General features: G+C 47.5%; 1 protein-coding gene and 1 non-coding gene across 9 annotated transcripts in view; one reads left to right on the top strand and one right to left on the bottom strand.

Annotated features, from left to right (window-relative positions):
* The first annotated feature begins 3359 nt into the window (after positions 1–3359).
* Positions 3360–17412, top strand: part of ARHGEF2 (Rho/Rac guanine nucleotide exchange factor 2) — a 49073-nt gene continuing 35020 nt past the window's right edge. For 4 of the 8 annotated variants that reach the window (XM_069544124.1, XM_069544122.1, XM_069544123.1 and 1 more), the window contains exons 1-3: positions 3360–3590; positions 11160–11458; positions 12827–12944. In XM_069544124.1, coding sequence (XP_069400225.1) covers positions 11181–11458; positions 12827–12944 — 396 coding nt within the window. In that variant the 5' untranslated portion in view covers positions 3360–3590; positions 11160–11180. Of the gene's footprint in view, positions 3591–11159; positions 11459–12086; positions 12246–12826; positions 12945–17412 lie in introns of those variants that run through there. The other 4 variants (XM_069544128.1, XM_069544125.1, XM_069544129.1 and 1 more) reach the window with 2 other exon arrangements.
* TRNAM-CAU (transfer RNA methionine (anticodon CAU)) lies at positions 16756–16828 on the bottom strand. Its single transcript has one exon. It is a non-coding gene; the product is annotated as a tRNA-Met (tRNA).

Genomic DNA, 17412 nt, shown 5'->3' with positions numbered 1-17412 from the left:
TGCTTTGCCTGGTGGGATCTTAGTTCCCCGACCAGGGATTGAACTTGTGTCCCTTGCACTGCAAGCTATATTCTTAACCACTGGACCAGGGAAGCCCCTTTACTGACTGTTCTTGAAAAGCTATCGATTACACCTGATTTGAGCCCTTCCTGTGTTGAAGACTTAGCTTTTCTCAAGTTTGAGCTTATTTTAATGCCTCTGCTCTGAGCTCAGGCCAGGCCGAAGCTCCTGAACCCCCCGAGTTGTTACCTAAGCACAGCCTGTGGAAAGGCAGTGGGTTTTGCTGCAGCAGCAGTGGGGAGAAGCCACTCTCAGCTGACTCTGTCCAACCCAGGAATGCCGTGGTCAGAGAACAGCCTCCCCGGCAGGAGAGAAACCCAACAAACACCCGCTTTGTTCCTGCCACCGTTTCTCAGCTTAGATTCTGGTGGGGTACGGGGGCAGTGAGTGCTGCCCAGCTGGTTTAACCTTTCCTTCGCCCAGCAGCTGGAGCCTCTGGGCTGAAGGATGAAAAGGACATGGAGACAACGGGAGGCTCTGAACGGAGTAGCCCTCCACCAGCTCACATCCCTCCTTCAGGGCCTGCGGCTCGGACACCCCAGGACTGGCCAGGTCAGAAGACAAGGAGGATGTGTTTGCTTTTGTTCATTGTGTTGCTGGTGGAGACCTGGGATTCACTCAGGAGAATGGGGGAAAGGCCAGTGAATCAGAAGCTTGGGGTTGAGAACAAGTATAGGGAAGGAAAAGGGAGCTAGTTTGATATGTATTGTCTTCCTCTTTAGCACTCTAAGATGTTAGTGTTTGGAGGTGGGAACTCACTGCCACCTGTGTGGTGTCTACTGGAAACACTGAGGAGTTAACCTGTAGGAGGAAGGGTTCTGGTTTAGAGGCTAGGAGAAACTTCATAACTTGGGAAGGCAATATGAGACTTCTTCCTCAGGCTGAGTGCTAGGAGGTACTCCTTTTCTGAAAGCTGGGGCAGTCTTTCCCTTTCCTTGCAGAACTCCCACTTTGGATCCCAGCTCTTGTTACAGAGAAGACTAGGGGGGAGCCCAGGTCTGACCCAGCTGACAGGAGAAGCAAGTGAAGGCAGGGTCACAAGCACCTTGAAGAAGGGCCAAAACCAGATACTTCGTCTCTTGAGAGACCAGATTCCTTAGAGTCAGGGTGGAATTTGAGCCTCCCTTAAGCAGTGGCATTGGAGAATAGAAGAGCCTCTAAAATCTATAGATGGCGAGACTTAGCTGGCATAGTTGCTTTAGGATTAAGCCCTCTTCCTGAGATAATTTAATTGAGGATGAGTAGCAGATAGTGCTTCACTCTAGTGAAAACCGCCCTTAGGAAGATGGGAACCCTGACCTCCAGATTTCATGCAGGTCTGCAAAGGAGAGAGAAAGGAAGCACCAACCCCACATCTTTCCTGGAGATTGGGTACCCATCCTGAGAACTTCCTCCCTTAAAGGCAAAACAGATAGTAACCCAGCTGTCAGTGTGTTCCAGATCCCCTCCCCTGGAAACCAGCCCTCTATCCCTCCCATGTCATGCAGACTTTTAGCTGGCACTCGCTCACCCACACCCAGCCCCAGTACCAGGAGGAGCCAGGGCCAAGATTATCACCTTTTTTACATCCTAGGCTTTGGGATTTCACCTGAAGAAAGCCAATGGGAAATGGGGATAAGGATTCCCAAAAAGCTGGGGATAGTGAAGCAGCTTGGTGACAGGATGGGAGTTTTCAAGGCTTGATACCTGGAGGGAGCAGCTCAGGGTGGTGGAATGAGCAAGGACCACAGACGCACCAGTGCTGGGTCCCCACCCACCTCCACCACCCACTGGCTGGCTGACCTCAGGTGAGTCACGCCTCCTGGAGCCTGTGTCCTCATCTGTACAATCACAGGATTGTTTAATCAGGATTTCTGAGGATCCTCCACCACAAAACAGGTGGCTGTTTCCCCTGTATTCTTGAGAGGTAAGAAACAACTCATCTGGTCATATGGCTTGCAGTCACTCATATGGTTTGGAGCCCAGCCAGGTAGGAAAAGGGCTTCCCTGGAGGCTCAGACAGTAAAGAATCTGCCTGCAATGTGGGAAACCTGGGTTTGATCCCTAGCTCGGGAAGACTCCCTGGACAAGGGAATGACTCTCCACTCCAGTATTCTTGTCTGGAGAATCCCATGGACAGAGGAGCCTGCCAGGCTACAGCCTGTGGGGTCACAGAGAGTCATGACTGAGCGACTAACAATTTCACATAGGTAGGAAAGGGCACACAGCTTCCACATCTGGCAACAGCTGCCCTCTTCCTCTCACCCAGAGTGAGGGTTTGAGAGCAAGGATAGACTGTGGATCACATAATCTCATTTAATAGATCAGGGAAGGCAGAAAGTGGAGGGGCTTATCCAAGGTCACAGCAAGTGGCAGTTTTATTGAAGAGCATATTTATTGAATAACTACTATTTATATAATAACTATTATGGACCCAGCATTTAAGTGCCACTATTTGTACATCGCTCATTCACTGTCCTCATTGTACAGAGGAGGCGATGAGGCTAATAGGATAGGTAACTTCTCCAAGGCCCCTTATCTAGGGAGTCGGCAGAGGTAGCCGAACGCTTCCAATTCCAGCACGTCCTTTCCACCATGGGCCTGGCAGGGAAGAGGCTCCCCGGTACCTCAGGAAGTCCAGTGTCTGCCCACGGCATCCTCTGCCCCAGGGAAGCAGGGAAGGTGAGTCAGCAACCCCAGGAGCGGTTATCAGGGAAGGGGGTGGAGAGCCCGTCAGATATCCTGTGCCTGGTATCCACAACACTCTGGGAGTGGAGCCGTGTGTGCTGAGCTGCCAGCTCACCCTGCTCCTGTTGGCCGAAGGAGAGCCGTCCTCAGATGCAGCTGCCCTGGTCAGCGCTCCTCCCTGCACTTTCATCACAGAAAATACAGTCCGTCCTCCCCCGCCCCACTGTAACCTGCCTCTTAAAGGGAACGACCAACATTCAGAAACCAGGTTAGAGAGACAGCAAAGGACCTCCCCGACCCCACTAGGACCTTGCTGTGAAGTAGGGTGCCAACACTGGGCCTTTCCCTGAGATGTCCTCTCTTTCCCCTCAGCTCCACCCTGTCTCTATTGGCGGGTGGGTGAAGGTTCCCTGGGATGTCATTCCCACATACTCTCCGCTCAGGGTGACCCCAGCTTGGCTTCCTGAATCTGTTTCCACCTGTGACTGAATCCGGTGGCTGCTGCCCTTTGGGGAATGTCAAGGACAGGAGAATGCAGGAATCCTCCGGACCAGAGTTGGCACCGAAGGGGTTAAAGACCGGGGCCCAGCACTGTCTAGGGTGTTTGAAGTAGGGCGGGGAAGGGAAGGGCTAGAGTTGTTGGAGAGGCAGCTGGTCTGGACTGGAATGAGTCCCCCCTGTCTCCTAAGCAAACTTCTGGACCATGAGCTATTCCCTTAAAAGGACCAAGAGAGAGGCACCCCCATTAAGGTGCTGGACTGGATTCTTAGAGGGGCTACCTGGAGCGGGACTTCCTCCCATACTGAAGTCACCAACCGAGGGCAAGAACAGGTCTCCCGTCTTTGGGATATCTCCCGAGTCTGGTGAGTTTCCCTCTTCCCTTTCCCTGAGTCCTTCCTTCATGAGTGGGCATTCCCCAGAAGAAGAGATCTTCAGGACCCCCTCACCACAACCAGGAAGTGGCAGAACAGTTCTCCACCAGTCTCCTGTATTCAGTTCCCATTTTTAACTAAGGTGCATTCTGTTTGTGTCTGTGTGAGTGTGCACAGGTGTCCAAATAGAAAACCACCAACATGGCCAACAGTTAATTAGCACTACTTGTGCTACCAGTGATGCCAAAGCTTGTTTTTGCGTTCTTAATCCTCACAATCCTGATGAGGCTGGCATATCACAATCGCTATATTAAACGTGAGGCTCATCCCTCTGTCCGTGGGATTTTCCAGGCAAGAATACTGGGGTGGGTTGCCATTTCCTTTCCCAAGGGATCTTCCCACCACAGGGATCAAAGCTGGGTCTCTTGCATTGGCAAGAGGATTCTTTACCACTGAGCCACCAGGGAAGCCCAGTTAAACAGCTAACCCCTGCCAGTTAAGAGGGATTCAAACTCAAGTTCACCTGGCAGCAGAGTCCATTATGATGTCTTCTAGTCTCTTTTTCTTACTCAAGAAGTGTGGACAAAAAGGATGGCTAGAATTTTAAAATCTCAAGTCCTAATTCACCCAGCGTCCCTTTCCTCTAAGGCCTGGCAGTACCCCCTTCATCCATCTGAGTTAATTGTGAGATTTAAAGGGCCACCAACTCATGTCTGAGGCTCAGAGGCCTCCAGATTCCAGATCACTCCATCCATTCAGATGAGGAGCTTCCTACTTCACCCCCTGCCTTTAGGTGTTCCCTGGGATCTAATGGGTTAATTCCTTGGGACTCTATGGTCAAAGTCTTCTCAGGTGTGTCCCTCTGAACCTGAGCCCTTCTCTTGCCCCACCCTTCTGGCATGGCACCCAGGATGCAGGCCAAGAAACTGACAGGAGGTGGAAAGGGGCTGATTGGTTTTGCCCCTTTTATTCCCTAGTACCCACACATCAGGGGCTAGCCTGGGTCCCAGCAAACCTCTGGTAGAGAAAACACACAAGCCTAGCAGAAAGAAAGGACAGGATCTCTAGGTTCAGTTTGCAAATCTGTTTCAAGAAAGAAAGAAGATGGTCACACTTGGAAGCCCAAAGCAGCAGAAGTCCTGATTGCTTTGTGAGCCTAACATATCAAAGAGGTGGGGGTGACTTGGGGCGGGTGTTTCAGATGCTTGATGGCTGACCTTTATGGAGATGTCGTGGGACTTCCTTGATGGTCCAGTGCTTAAAACTTTGGGCTTCCACTGCAGGGGGCACGGGTTCAATCCTTAGTCGGGGAATTAAGATTCTGCATTTTGAGCTGTGGTATTGGAGAAGACTCTTGAGAGTGCCTTGGACTGCAAGGAGATCAAACCAGTCAGTCCTAAAGGAAATCAGCCCTGAATATTCATTGGAAGGACTGATGCTGAAGCTGAAGCTCAAGCTCCCATGCTTTGGCCACCTGATGCGAAGAGCTGACTCACTGGAAAAGACCCTGATGCTAGGAAGGAGTGAAGGCAGGAGGAGAAGGGGATGACAGAAGATGAGATGGTTGGATGGCATCACCGACTCAAGGGACATGAATTTGAGCAAGCTCCAGGAGACGACGAAGGACAAGGAAGCCTGGAATGCTGCAGTCCGTGGGGTCACAGAGAGTCAGACACGACTTAGTGAGTGAACAACATATTCAGCACATATTTCTTTAGCACCTGTCAGTGTCTGACAGGACCCAGAAAGGTCTATGTGCAAACACAGTGGTGGGGCACTGTAGTCATACATGACTGCTAGAAAAATCATAGCTTTGACTATACGGACCTTTGTTTGCAAAGTGATATCTTTGCCTTTTAGTATGCTAAGTTTGTCATACTTTTCCTCCCAAGGAGCAAGCATCTTAATTATAAAATTATGAAATTTAATTATAAAATGAACAGTGCCATAAGGCACTGTTGTTGTTTAGTCATTAAGTCGTTTTCAACTCTTTTGTGACCCCATGGAGTGTAACCCACCAGGCTCCTCTGTCCATGGGATTTTCTAGGCAAGAATGCTGGAGTGGGTTGCCATTTCCTTCTCCAGGAGATCTTCCCAACCCAAGGATCTAACCCGAATCTCTTATACTGGCAGGTGGACTCTTTACCGCTGAGCCACCTGAAAAGCCCTCACTTACACAATGTCAAGCACATAGCAAAATCTTGTATGTCCTACACCGAGAAACGGAGCAATGGTAAAGCCAAGTCAGGGTAAGGTGAGGTTAGAGACTTGGGTGCTGTATGACCCACTGTAGAATGGGGTGTTCGGGGAGCAGGGAGAGGTGGGAAGGAACTGTGGTTACTGAAGCCTTCTTTTTTTTTTTTAAAACTGAAACCTTCTTTACCTGAAGCACTGCTGTAGTCTTTTATTTGGGATACTGTTGGATTAATGATTTACTTTCTATGCGAGAAGAAGCAGGTATATTAAATTTTGAACCATCAAAGGGTTTTCTATGACCCTGTCCTCTAGGGCTAGGAGACCCCGAGGAAAAGCCCGCAGATCATGCCATCTGGCCTCTCCCTTCCTCCCCATTCTTTACTTTCTAGTTTGTTCAGGTCTTCCCAGTTATTGCCCCTTTGGGGAGATTTAGGACCCCAGAGCCAAACCCAGGAAGCCACCCAGACTGTGAAGGGGCCTGACAGCATTGCCCACCATCCCACGTGCCCAGCTCTGTGGTTGCTCTCAGCAGTTCCTACCCTCAGTGTTTGCTGACTGCAAACAGAAGCAGGGCCCTCCCTGCCCACCACCCATCACCTCATTCAGATATCTAAGATCCAGAGGGAGTAGAAAGGACAGATTTAACTTACCCCCATCTAATTTCTTCTGAAAGCTGCTTTCTCTCTTTGGCTAGTGTGGAGGGGGCAGAAATGAGGATGAGAATGGGGGTGGATAACAACAGTGCTGGATTTCTTTTTTGTTTTTTTCTTTTGGCTGAGCAGTTTGTGGAATGGACTCTTAGTTCCCCGACCAGGGATTGAACCTGAGGCCTCGGCAGTGAAAGCATGGAGTGCTAACCACTGGACTGCCAGAGAATTCCCCAGACTTCTTTCAAAGCTAGCCACTTGCGCTCACTGGGAGCTTGCCTTCTGGTTTCAGAGGAGAACTCAGGTTCTGCAGTGCGTTGGATCTGCTGTGGAAACTCAACTCTACCTCCTATAGCCCTGTGACCTTGAGCAAGTTACTTTCCTTCTCTGTGCTGCCTGTTTCTTCTGATGTAAAATAGAAATAATAATATCTATTTCAAGAAATGGTTGTGAGGGTCCCACAAGATGATGTAGGCACTGATTGTGGGTTTAAGCCTCTACCCCTGTAGGCTCAGATGCTACTTAGGAAATAGATGAGCTGGGGTCTTTGATGTCCCTCTTCCCTAAGCTGGTTAGAGACGCCTGGCTGGTGAGCAGTAAGCCTTACTGTCTCTCTTTAATCTCTTTTTCTCTCCTTCCTGAGATTTTGAGGCCCAGCTTCTCTAAATCAAGACTCTGCAAACTTTTTCTGTAGAGACCCAGATAATAAATATTTTCGGCTTTACAGGCCATATGGTCTCTGTTGCAACTACCAACTTTGCTGTCGTAATGCAAAAACAGCCTTATACCGTATGTAAATGAATGAACGTGGCTGTGTTCCAAGAAAACCCTTTATTTATGAGCACTGAAGTTTAAATTTCATATAATTTTTATGTGTCACAAAGTAGTATTCTTCTTTTGATTTTTTTCCCCCAAGCATATAAAAAAGAAAATAGTACAGATTTGACCACAGGCCATAGTTTGCCAACCTCTGCTGCAAATCACCAGAGGCTATTGCCCCTCCCTTCTCTTGGAAGAGTGCAAGTTCATCAAGGTCCTTCTTGCTCTGGTTGTTTGCTTTCTTTTATATCAGAAGTACTTTATGATAATTAGTCCCCATCACAGTTGTTTTAGTGTCAGCCTGTGGGTTATTTATTCACTCTCTTTTTAAGAGATAACAGTGAGGTAACCATCATATTGGAGAAGGCAATGGCACCCCACTCCAGCATTCTGGCCTGGAAAATCCCATGGATGGAGGAGCCTGGTGGGCTACAGTCCATGGGGTCTTGCTTCTGCCGTGGGCCTTCCTCTCTCCAGATCTCCATTTCTCAATGCTCTGCCTTCTCTCTGCCTCTAAATAACAGCAACAACAATAGTAGCATTTACTAAGTACCTGGCATGCTGCGATTCATGGGGTCGCAAAGAGTCGGACACGACTGAGCGACTGAACTGAACTGGACTGAACTGAATATGTGCCAAGCACAGTATTAGTCGTATTTACCTACATTATCATCAAGTCTTTCGATATCCTTTCAAGGTAGTGTTATCATTCCCATTTTACAGATGATTCCAGAGCTCAAAAACATGAAATAAGCAATGTCATGTGGTTCTTTATTGAGATGCCCAAGGTCACATGGCTTATGAAAGTGGCAGAGCTGGCAAATCTGCCGAACATCAAAGCCACCGTAGCAACCAGAAGAAATTACAGTCTCAGAGTTCTGAATAAGAGAAATCTCTCTCTACTAAAATAATACATGCCTCCCTCTCAGCACACAGTAGAATGTCTAACGAATCAACGGCGACTAGGGAAATGATGGAGATTACACACAGAGGAGAGATCAGGAGATGCCGAAGGTCTGTGTTGGTGGGGAAAGCATCTGAGCCAGAGGCAGGAAGAAGAGTAAGGTGACTGAGGGCCCCTTCTGGCTTTCCTCCCCTGCCCCCATCCCCAGCATCTGATCCCAGACCTATTTCAGAATCTCCTATCTCTGCTCAGCGGAAGCAGAGATGTGACACGAGGTGATCTCATTCAGGAGCTAAATTAAGCCATTGTGTGAGCCCCAGCCCTGGCCGCTCCCTTGTACCATTTCCTGAGCTCAGGAACCCAGGGAAAGATGGGAGGGGGCTGGGAGAGAACTGATGTGAGGAGCAGCAAGGAAGGGAACACAGAGCCACAGAAAGCGGAGGACGGAGTATCTCTGGGAGGGGGATGAGGAAACCTTGCTAAACCTCGTCTCTTTGAAGGCGAGAATGAAAGTTATTGATGAAGGAGTGGAATTTAGAAAACAGAAAAAACTTTCCGAAGAATGGAATGAAGATATGAGGGAGAAGGAGTCCCGTGGATTCCATTTTCACAGAGGGCAGAGACCATGTATGACATGACAGAAGAGGTTAGAAAGAGGGCAGATCTTTGAGAAGAGGTCGGATTCAAGGTGGTCTCAGTTGGAGGAAGAAGGGTGAGATCCCAGGACATGAAGATCTCAGGATTAAAAATGTCTGTCTGCCAGGCCAAGGCAGCAAGGTACCACCTCCAACAGGAAGCATCTCCAGGGCTGGAGGGAAAGGAAAGGGCTTCCACTCACTGCTTTTCATTCATCTAGTCAAATCCAGCCCTGTGAGCAAAATCCAGCCAGGAAGAGCAGGTAGAAGTTGGGTACAAGGTGTGTAGGTCTAACAGCTCTGTCTCTTTTCCGAGGTCATTGAATGCCAGATCTGAGGTCCTCATGGTGCCCCCTCAGTGCCCATTTCTGTCCTATTCCCAGACCCTGTTGCTCTTTTTCTAGTGAGTACCCCGAGTTCCTACTCTTTCCTCCCTCCCAGCTTCCCTCAATACTTTTTTGTCAGTACCTCCCGCCCCTTGCCTCAAATCTCAGCTTTGAGACCCCTGGTTGGCAGGGATCATGCTGTGGGCCCTGAGGCTCTGTCCTGCTCCCTGCAGAACTGCCCATCCCATTTATTTTATTTTTAAAAAATATCTGTTTATTTGGCCATGTCGAGTCTTAAGATCTTTGTTCTAAGATGGGATGTGGGATGTTTCATTGTGGCACACGGACTCTCTAGTTGTGACACGTGGGCTTAGTTGCCCTGTAGCATGTGGGATCCCAGTTCCCTGACCAGGGATCGAACCCACGTCCCCAGCCTTGCAAGGTGGATTCTTAACCACTGGACCACTAGGGAAGTCCCTGGGCCATCCTGTTTACAGATGGCACATCAGATGACATGAGGCCCAAGTCTATGGACGCAGAGAGAGGATGTGTCCCAACAGCTAGACGAGAGGCCCCCTCTATGTGGCTTCCCAATGTGCTGAGACACCAGGCCTGGGCTGGTCTCCTAGGCCTCTCCTTTTCTATTCTTAGACCCACCTGGCAGGGCAGCAGAATCCACCTGCAGAGGCCTGAGTACTTGTGTCCTCCCTTCCCCATGGTAGACAGGTGTGCAGTGGGGCACAGGCACCATCTCAGTGGTTATGGTGCAGAGGCAGCAGGTTGCAGTGAGAGAGGAAGTAGCTGGAAGGAACGACTTTCCAACAACCTGGACTTTAGGGGTGTGTGTGTGTGTGTGTCTGTGTGTGTGTGTGTCTGTGTGTGTGTGTGTGTGTGTGTGTGTCGGGGGTGGGGAATAAAATAACCTGCAGAAGGCTTGACGCTCTCACAGGAAGCCTGGGAGGAGGGCAAGTTCTGGCTCATTGCTTCCTGGTCCTCCTGGGTCCTCCCAGCATCTCAGTTGCTTCTCTCTTGGGAGAAGAGGAGCCTGGGAAACTCTAGCAGAAGTTCTGCAGAGACGGGGCCTGGGAGGGAGTGCAGGGGTAGATACAGTTGATGTGAGCTGCCTTCCCACCCCTCCGCCACCTTGATACTCTGGTATTTGGTACTTGTTTCTGGAGCGGGGCTTATCATTTTCAACTTTAAGAGCTCCTGAGGGTTCTTAACTCTGAGACACACTGAGGCAAGCCCTGACAGCCTCCAGGAGTGTTGGGTTATGAGAACAATGCCTACTGGGAGAGAGAGTGAAGGAATTTCAACATGGCTAATTTGGGGGCCCTTCGCTCAGCTCCGTGGGGAAAGGTCAGAATAGCTGTCTTACTACCCAAATGACGGAAGTCTTAGAAGGAAGAAGTCATAATACTGTCTCACTCACGCACCTTTTCTCCCTGCTGTTTTATTTGCCTAGACTCCTCCCTCTCCAACGTGGCCAAATCCTAACCACTCCACCCTTCCAGGCCCATCTCAAAGGCTATTTACTTCCTTCTGTTTCCCTTTTCCAAGTCCTCCAACTGGTTATATGTACTCAGCACAAAGCTTTCTCTTTTGAAACTTTTCTTGTGACATTTTTGGGAAACATTTCTTGTGCTTTTGTCTGCGTGCACACAGGCACACATGCACACACTCACTCACCAGAACGAATTCCTTGAGGGTAAGAACAATACCTATTTCTCTTTGCTTGGCATGGTTTCCTGTCAGATAGGTGCTCATCAGATGGAATGATAATGAGTGAAGGAGGGTGTCATTATGTACAGGACAGAACACTAGACTGGGAGTCAGAAAACCCACGTTCCTGGTTTGACTCCTCAGCTAATTCTTTGTGTAATCTTGAGCCAACCATCCTCCAGTTCTGTGCCTTGGGGAAGGGAGGAGTGGGTGACCAGATGCTCTAGGCCTGGCTGACTGTGACACTTTCCTAGTTCCACGGTTCCAGAGTTCTAGAACTCTGCTCAGCGTTCTCTGTCTTCTTGATTCAGACTGGCCTGTGTGCATCTCCCATGAACAGAGAAGTCCCGGAGGTGTTCCTCGCAGGTGGAGACCTGCTGCCCCGAGGCCACACTCGCCGCTGCCTCTCTGCGGTGGAGTCCAGAGCGCAGCTGGAGGAAGAGGAGGACGAGGAGGAGAATGAGAAGGAGAGGGAAAAAAAGGAGGGCGAAGCCTTCCATGCTGTACCCCTCCGAAGGTCGGGCGCTTTTCGTGCCCACGGCCACAACTACGACCCCTTCAAAAGGCATAGCTGGGGGCCGGGCAGGGAGCTCCAGGATCCACTGAACAGGTAAAACACCAGAGACTTCCTGTCTCTCCCCTCAAGTCCTAGACCCAGGAGAAAGTGGTTGGGAAGGAATGAGAGGAGTTGAAGAGGCCTGGGCCCCTAGCCTCCTGCCTGGAGAGTCTGAACCCAGGCCTGTGGTGGGCCTTTGGGGAGAATGGACCCTGCCTTTCAACACGTAGCTCTCCCCAGTGTCCAAGCTCCTTCCTTCTACTAGTCTCCAGGGGAGTGGGTGAGACTGGAGAAGGGGAGGTTTGGAAGGGAGGTGAGTAGCAGGACGCTCGGGTCTTACTGCCTCCTCCCACTTGCGTTTCATAGCACATACAGCACAGTCAGAGCTGGAAGGGACTCAGGGATCATATGGCCCAATTGCCTCATTTTACACATGAGGAAACAGGCCCAGACAGCTTCAGAAGTTTTCTTGAGACGTGCTCCCAGAGTTGGGGCATGGGACCTAGCCCCCTTTCCCAAATTGCTGCCCGCCTGATGGTGCAGGCTGAGGCAGGCCCATGATGTTTAGACATCGTAGTCCAGCCCTACGATGGAGGAAGAGCTCCTCTTGCTCAGGGTTCTATATATGCATGACAAACCGGAAGTGAGGGACCCAGCTCTTCCCCTCTCCTGGAAAAACCCTGACCACTTCCCCAAAGACAGAGAGGAAGCCAGAAAGAGAAGGCCTGGGGGTCAGCATGAAGGGTTCAGTGTGAGTGGTGCCTGTGAGGGCCTGCCAGCCTTGGAAGGGCCTGTCTCTCTGCTTTGGCAATGGTCTCCTTGGACAAATTCTCTTAGCCTGGTGAGTAGACCAAACTTCTCAAGCTCCTGGGCAGGGCTGGCTGGGCATGTGACGGGAGAGGACCCTTGCCTCTGAACTGGCTTGGGAGGGAACTTGGGTGAGAAGCCTGGTCTTCAGGACTCATGGCACCTTCCTAAGAGCAGCTCGTCCAAGGCAGAGGTGCCTTTTGTGATGCCAGCTATATCTCAGGATCTTCCAGGTTCACCTTTCATGATCAGACACTAATTTTGTCCCTTGGGTTGAGAAGGAAGGGTGCTCTGGGCACACCATTTATCTGAGTAGGGGCTAAGGTTCGCGTCAGAACCCCCATTCCCTTCCCCTCCATGCTGACCGTCGGCTGTCTTCTGGAGGGCAATACTGCCCTTTGACCAGCAGGGGTCATCCTTGCCCGCAGCCAGTGCCACAGCTTTGCCCAAGCACAGCCCGAAAGGGAGGCCAGTTTGGCCCTGGCCTGCGCCTATGCCAACAGGAAGGGCTGGGCTGGGGGCGAGCAACAGGGACTGGGCTGAGGCGGTGTTTCTCCCTGGTGCCCGTCACCAGCCACTGGGTACGGAGGGCAGTGGTGGCAATGTGTGTTTCAGGAATAAACTGCAGGCATCGGGATGCACAGGCCCCGAGGAGCCGTCCTTACTGCGGAGCCAAGAGGAGCTGGACCCCTTTCTGGACCTGCAGCACCAAGGTGGCCGACCCTCCTGCGTGGTATGGACAAACAAACCCCCATGGAAGCTCCCTCTTTCCCTCGCTCTCCTGCCCCTTTGCCTGTCCAACCACCAGTCTGTGCCTCTTCTGTTCGCCAGATGCTGAGGCTCTCTGTGCCCAGGGATCACTTTGACCTCATCTGACCAAATCTAGATCTGGTGTCTATACCCCTCTGTCTACTTACCTGGGTCTGTGTGCTCTGTTTCCTGCTCTTGGTATCCTGCCTCTGCCTCTTTCTCCGAGACCCTCTGTTCCCTGCCTTCCGTGTCTCTGTACTGATGTGGGCATCTCTGCCCCTCTCTCAGTAAAAGGCCTCTGTTCCCCCAGTTATAACTACTTCTTTCTGTGGACCCCACATTTCTCAGATTTGGAGATGAACTCACTATTTGTAGGATGAAACTAGGCATCTGGTAACCCTGAAACAGAATAGTTCTCTAACAAGATAATTACAGGACTATCAAGTAAGAAAGGATATAGAGATGGCTCAGGCTTCTGGCTTAAGGGAACATCACAGGGAAGATCTCAAACCAGGACCTAGGGACCACTGAGGAGACGCGGAGGTTTTAGAGACACCTCTGTGTCTGCCAGCTAAGAGTCCCTGAGTATAGTCAGCCCTCGGTATGCGCAGGTTCAGCATCCATGGATTCAACCAAGCATGGGTCAAAAATACTTGAAAAAAAAAAATTCCAGGAAGTTCCAACAAAACTTGAATTTACCTTATGCTAGCAAATGTTTACATAGCATTTACATTATGTTTGCAACTAATTTATGTGGTGTTTACATTGCATGAGGTATTATAATTAATCTAGAGCTTATTTAAAGAATATGGGAGGATGCACATAAGTTATATGCAAATATTATGCCATGTTATGTAAAGGACTTGGGCATCCTTGGATTTTGGTATTCATGGGATCCTGGAATCAGTCCCCCGTGGATAATGAGGGACAGCGGTACATAGAAATGCCTCAAGCCCAGTGACTTAAGGTTACCTCCTGTCCAGCACATACTGGCCAGTGTACCCACCCGGCCTCACGGTCCAAGTGCCTGTGGTTCAGGTGAGAGGCTGAGAAGAAGGGGCTGTTAACAGTCTGTCAGGGAAGCAGCAAACCCCATCTTATCCCAGGTCACACTTTTCTCCATCAGCATTTCTGCATTTCTTCCCTCCAGCCCCTCCAGTAGAAAGAACAGCGTTTGAGAGTCACACTAGTTGAACAGTGCATTTCATCTTTCTGAAAATCAGGCTACTAAAACCTGTCTTTTCAAGTTGTGATTGTTAGACTGGGGAAAAAAGTGTTGAAGTGCCCAATACTGCAGCTAATACACAGGAGACAGTGGGTTTTTTTTCCTCTTCTTCCCTCCGGGCCCTTCATACTTATTTCCCACCCCTTCCACCTCTCTCTCTGTCCGGCTGCCCGCTTCCTGGTATTATGTGTCTCCTGCTTTTCTCCCCTCTCTAGTGTTGTGTGGGTTTTTTTTTTCTCTTTTTATGCCTGCCTTCTCCCATTCCTCTCCTCTCTTCGTCTAATCTTTAAGTACTTCCCTTACATTTCTCCTCGTCTATCTGTTTTTTGTTTGTTTATTTGTCTGTTTCTTCCCGCAGCAGCAAGTTGGTGTAAGTCCTCTGCAATGTCCACAGACTAAAAAGTCTGAAATTCATTAAACTAGACTGGGACTTGCAGGCTGACAGTCCATGAGCCAAGTCTAGCTCAGAATTTATTTTGCTTGGCCAGCACAGTGTTTACAATTTCTAAAATTCAGATGTCCTCAGATGGGAGCTTTATCCTCCAGTTTGCCCGAGTTGCTAATATTCTGTATTGTATTTTTCCATTGTCTCAAATGTAATATTGAAAAATGAATGCCTAATCAATCAACCACCCATCTCAAGAACAAGAACATTACTAACACATTTATCTTTGCTTATGTCTGCCTTTCTTCTATTATTCCCTTGCCTCCCCTCCAGAGGTAATCACTGTCTTCAGTTTTCTTAATAACTCATTTACTTTTTAAAAGTAGTTTAAAAAATAGTTTTAGCACCAAGTATTACCTAGTAATATATTATTTCTTTTTTGTTTCTAACTTTAAAAACAATTATGTATTCTACAAAATTTTCTATAACTTGCGTTTTCACTCAGCATTCTAATTTTTATCCACATGTTGCAGATGTAGTCCGTTATTTTCATTCCAGTCTTCTGCTGATGGACATTTGTATAATTTCCATTGCTTGCTATCATGAAGAGTGTCATTATGAACATCCTTTTATCCATCTTCTGGTGCTCATTTGCAAGAATTTCTCTGAGGTATATCTTGGAGTAGGATTATTGGGTCACAGAGTATACAATGTTCATTTTTTTGAGATAATGACAAACTTTTTATTTCTACCAGCAGTATACAAGTGCTCCCGTTGATTCACATGCTTTCCATTTGGAATCATCAGATTTCTTAATTTTGCCAGTCTAGTGGTTATAAATCTCATTGTGGTTTTAATTTGAATTATCCTTATTACAAATGGGATTGGCATTTTTTTCTCTTCACCTTGGTCATTTGTGTTTCCTCTTCTGTGAAGTGCCTTTTCCTATCTTTTGCCCACTTTTCTACTGGATTCTTTGAAGGTTTTTTCTTTATTGTTTTGAGTGTGTTCTGTACATATCCTGAAACTAAGCCTTTGTTGTTATATGTGTTGCAATGATCTCAAAGATTGAGAAAAATGGTTTGACTTTTTCCTCTCTATAATGTCTTTAAAGAAACAGTTTCTTAATTTAAAAAGAACATATTTATTGAAGTATAACATGTATAAAACATGCATTAAAAACTTTTGAGATTTTGATTGGCATTGCATTAAATCTAAAAATTATTTTAGGAAAAGTGGACATCTTTACAATATTGCTTCTTCCTACCCATGAAAACAGTATGCTTCTCCATTCAATGTATTTCAATAAAGTTTTATCATATTTTTTCCATACTGTTTATAGATATATATTAGATGTTTTCTTGGGTATATTATGCTTTTTTTAATCAAGATTTTATGGTGGCTCAGAGGTTAAAGTGTCTGCCTGCAATGCAGGAGTCCTGGGTTCGATCCCTGGGTAGGGAAGATCCCCTGGAGAAGGAAATGGCGACCCACTCCAGTATTCTTGCCTGGAAAATCCCATGGATGGAGGAGCCTGGTGGGCTACAGTCCATGGAGTCACAAAGAGTCGGACACGACTGAGCGACTTCACTTTCATTTTATTGAAGTACAGTTGATTTACAGTGTTTCAGGTGTATAGCAAAATGACTCAGTTGTGCATGTATAGATAGATAGGTATTCTTCAGATCTATTTACATTATAAGTTACTGTCAAGATTTTAAAATTTTAGTCATCCTGGTAGGTGTTTTTCAATTGTCTCATTCTGGTTTTACATTTCATGTCCCTGTTGAAAAATTTTATTGGACACCTTTTCATATTCTCATTGGCCATCCAAATACATTGTTTTGTGAAATGTCTGTCCTAGTCTTTTGCTCAACTTTTAAAACAGTTTGTCTCTCTCTTATTGATTTGTAAGAGCTCTTTATGTATTCTGGATTTGAGTCCTTTGCCAGATATGTGTATTTTGAATATCTTCTCACAGTCTTTGACTTGCATTTTTATTTTAATACTGTGTTTTAATAAACATGACTTTTTAATTTAGATGAAGTCCAATTTATCAGTTTTTTTTTTTTTTTAAATATTTATTTATTTATTTGGCTACACCAGGTCTTAATTGCAGCATGTGGGATCTTCAGTCTTCATTGCAGCATACAGGATTTTTTAGTTGCAGCATGTGGGATCTAGTTCCCTGACCAGGGCTTGAACAGGGGCCCTCTGCATTATGAGTGCAGAGTCTTAGCCACTGGACCACCAGGGAAGTCCCGATCAGTTTTTTAATGCTTAGTGCTTTTGGTCATGTTTAAGAAATCTTGCCTACCCCAAGAATATGAAGATTTTTCTCTAATGTTTTCTTCTAGATAGTTTTAGCTTTCATGTTTAGGTCTGTGACTTATCTAGGTTTTGTATATAGAAGAAATCTTAAAGTTTTGGTTTTTTTCCCCATAAAAATATACATTGTCTTCATTAAAAAAACTTAACTTTCTTACTTGAATTGCTGTGGTATCTTTGTTGAAAATCAAGTGAGTGTATTTGTGTGAGCCTGTTTCTGGGGTCTATTCTCTGTTGCATTGATCTATTTGTCTATTTTTATGCCAGTATCACATTATCTTAATTTACTGTAGCTTTATTATGAAAGTGAAAGTGTTAGTCGGTCAGTCATATCCAACTCTTTGTGACCCCACACCCGCAGACTGTAGCCTGCCAGACCCCTCTGTCCATGAAATTTCCCAGGCAAGAATACTGAAGTGGGTAGCCGTTCCTTTCTCCATAGAAGAGGGTTTTTTTCTTACAAGTTTTATTTATCTATCTATTTTTTGGCTAATGTAGCTTTTACTATAAATC

This window comes from Ovis canadensis, chromosome 1 (genome assembly GCF_042477335.2).
Source record: "Ovis canadensis isolate MfBH-ARS-UI-01 breed Bighorn chromosome 1, ARS-UI_OviCan_v2, whole genome shotgun sequence".
NCBI classification, from domain to species: Eukaryota; Metazoa; Chordata; class Mammalia; order Artiodactyla; family Bovidae; genus Ovis; species Ovis canadensis.
The sequence above is the reverse complement of the archived record's forward strand: the minus strand, read 5'-3'. Positions and strand labels throughout refer to the sequence as shown.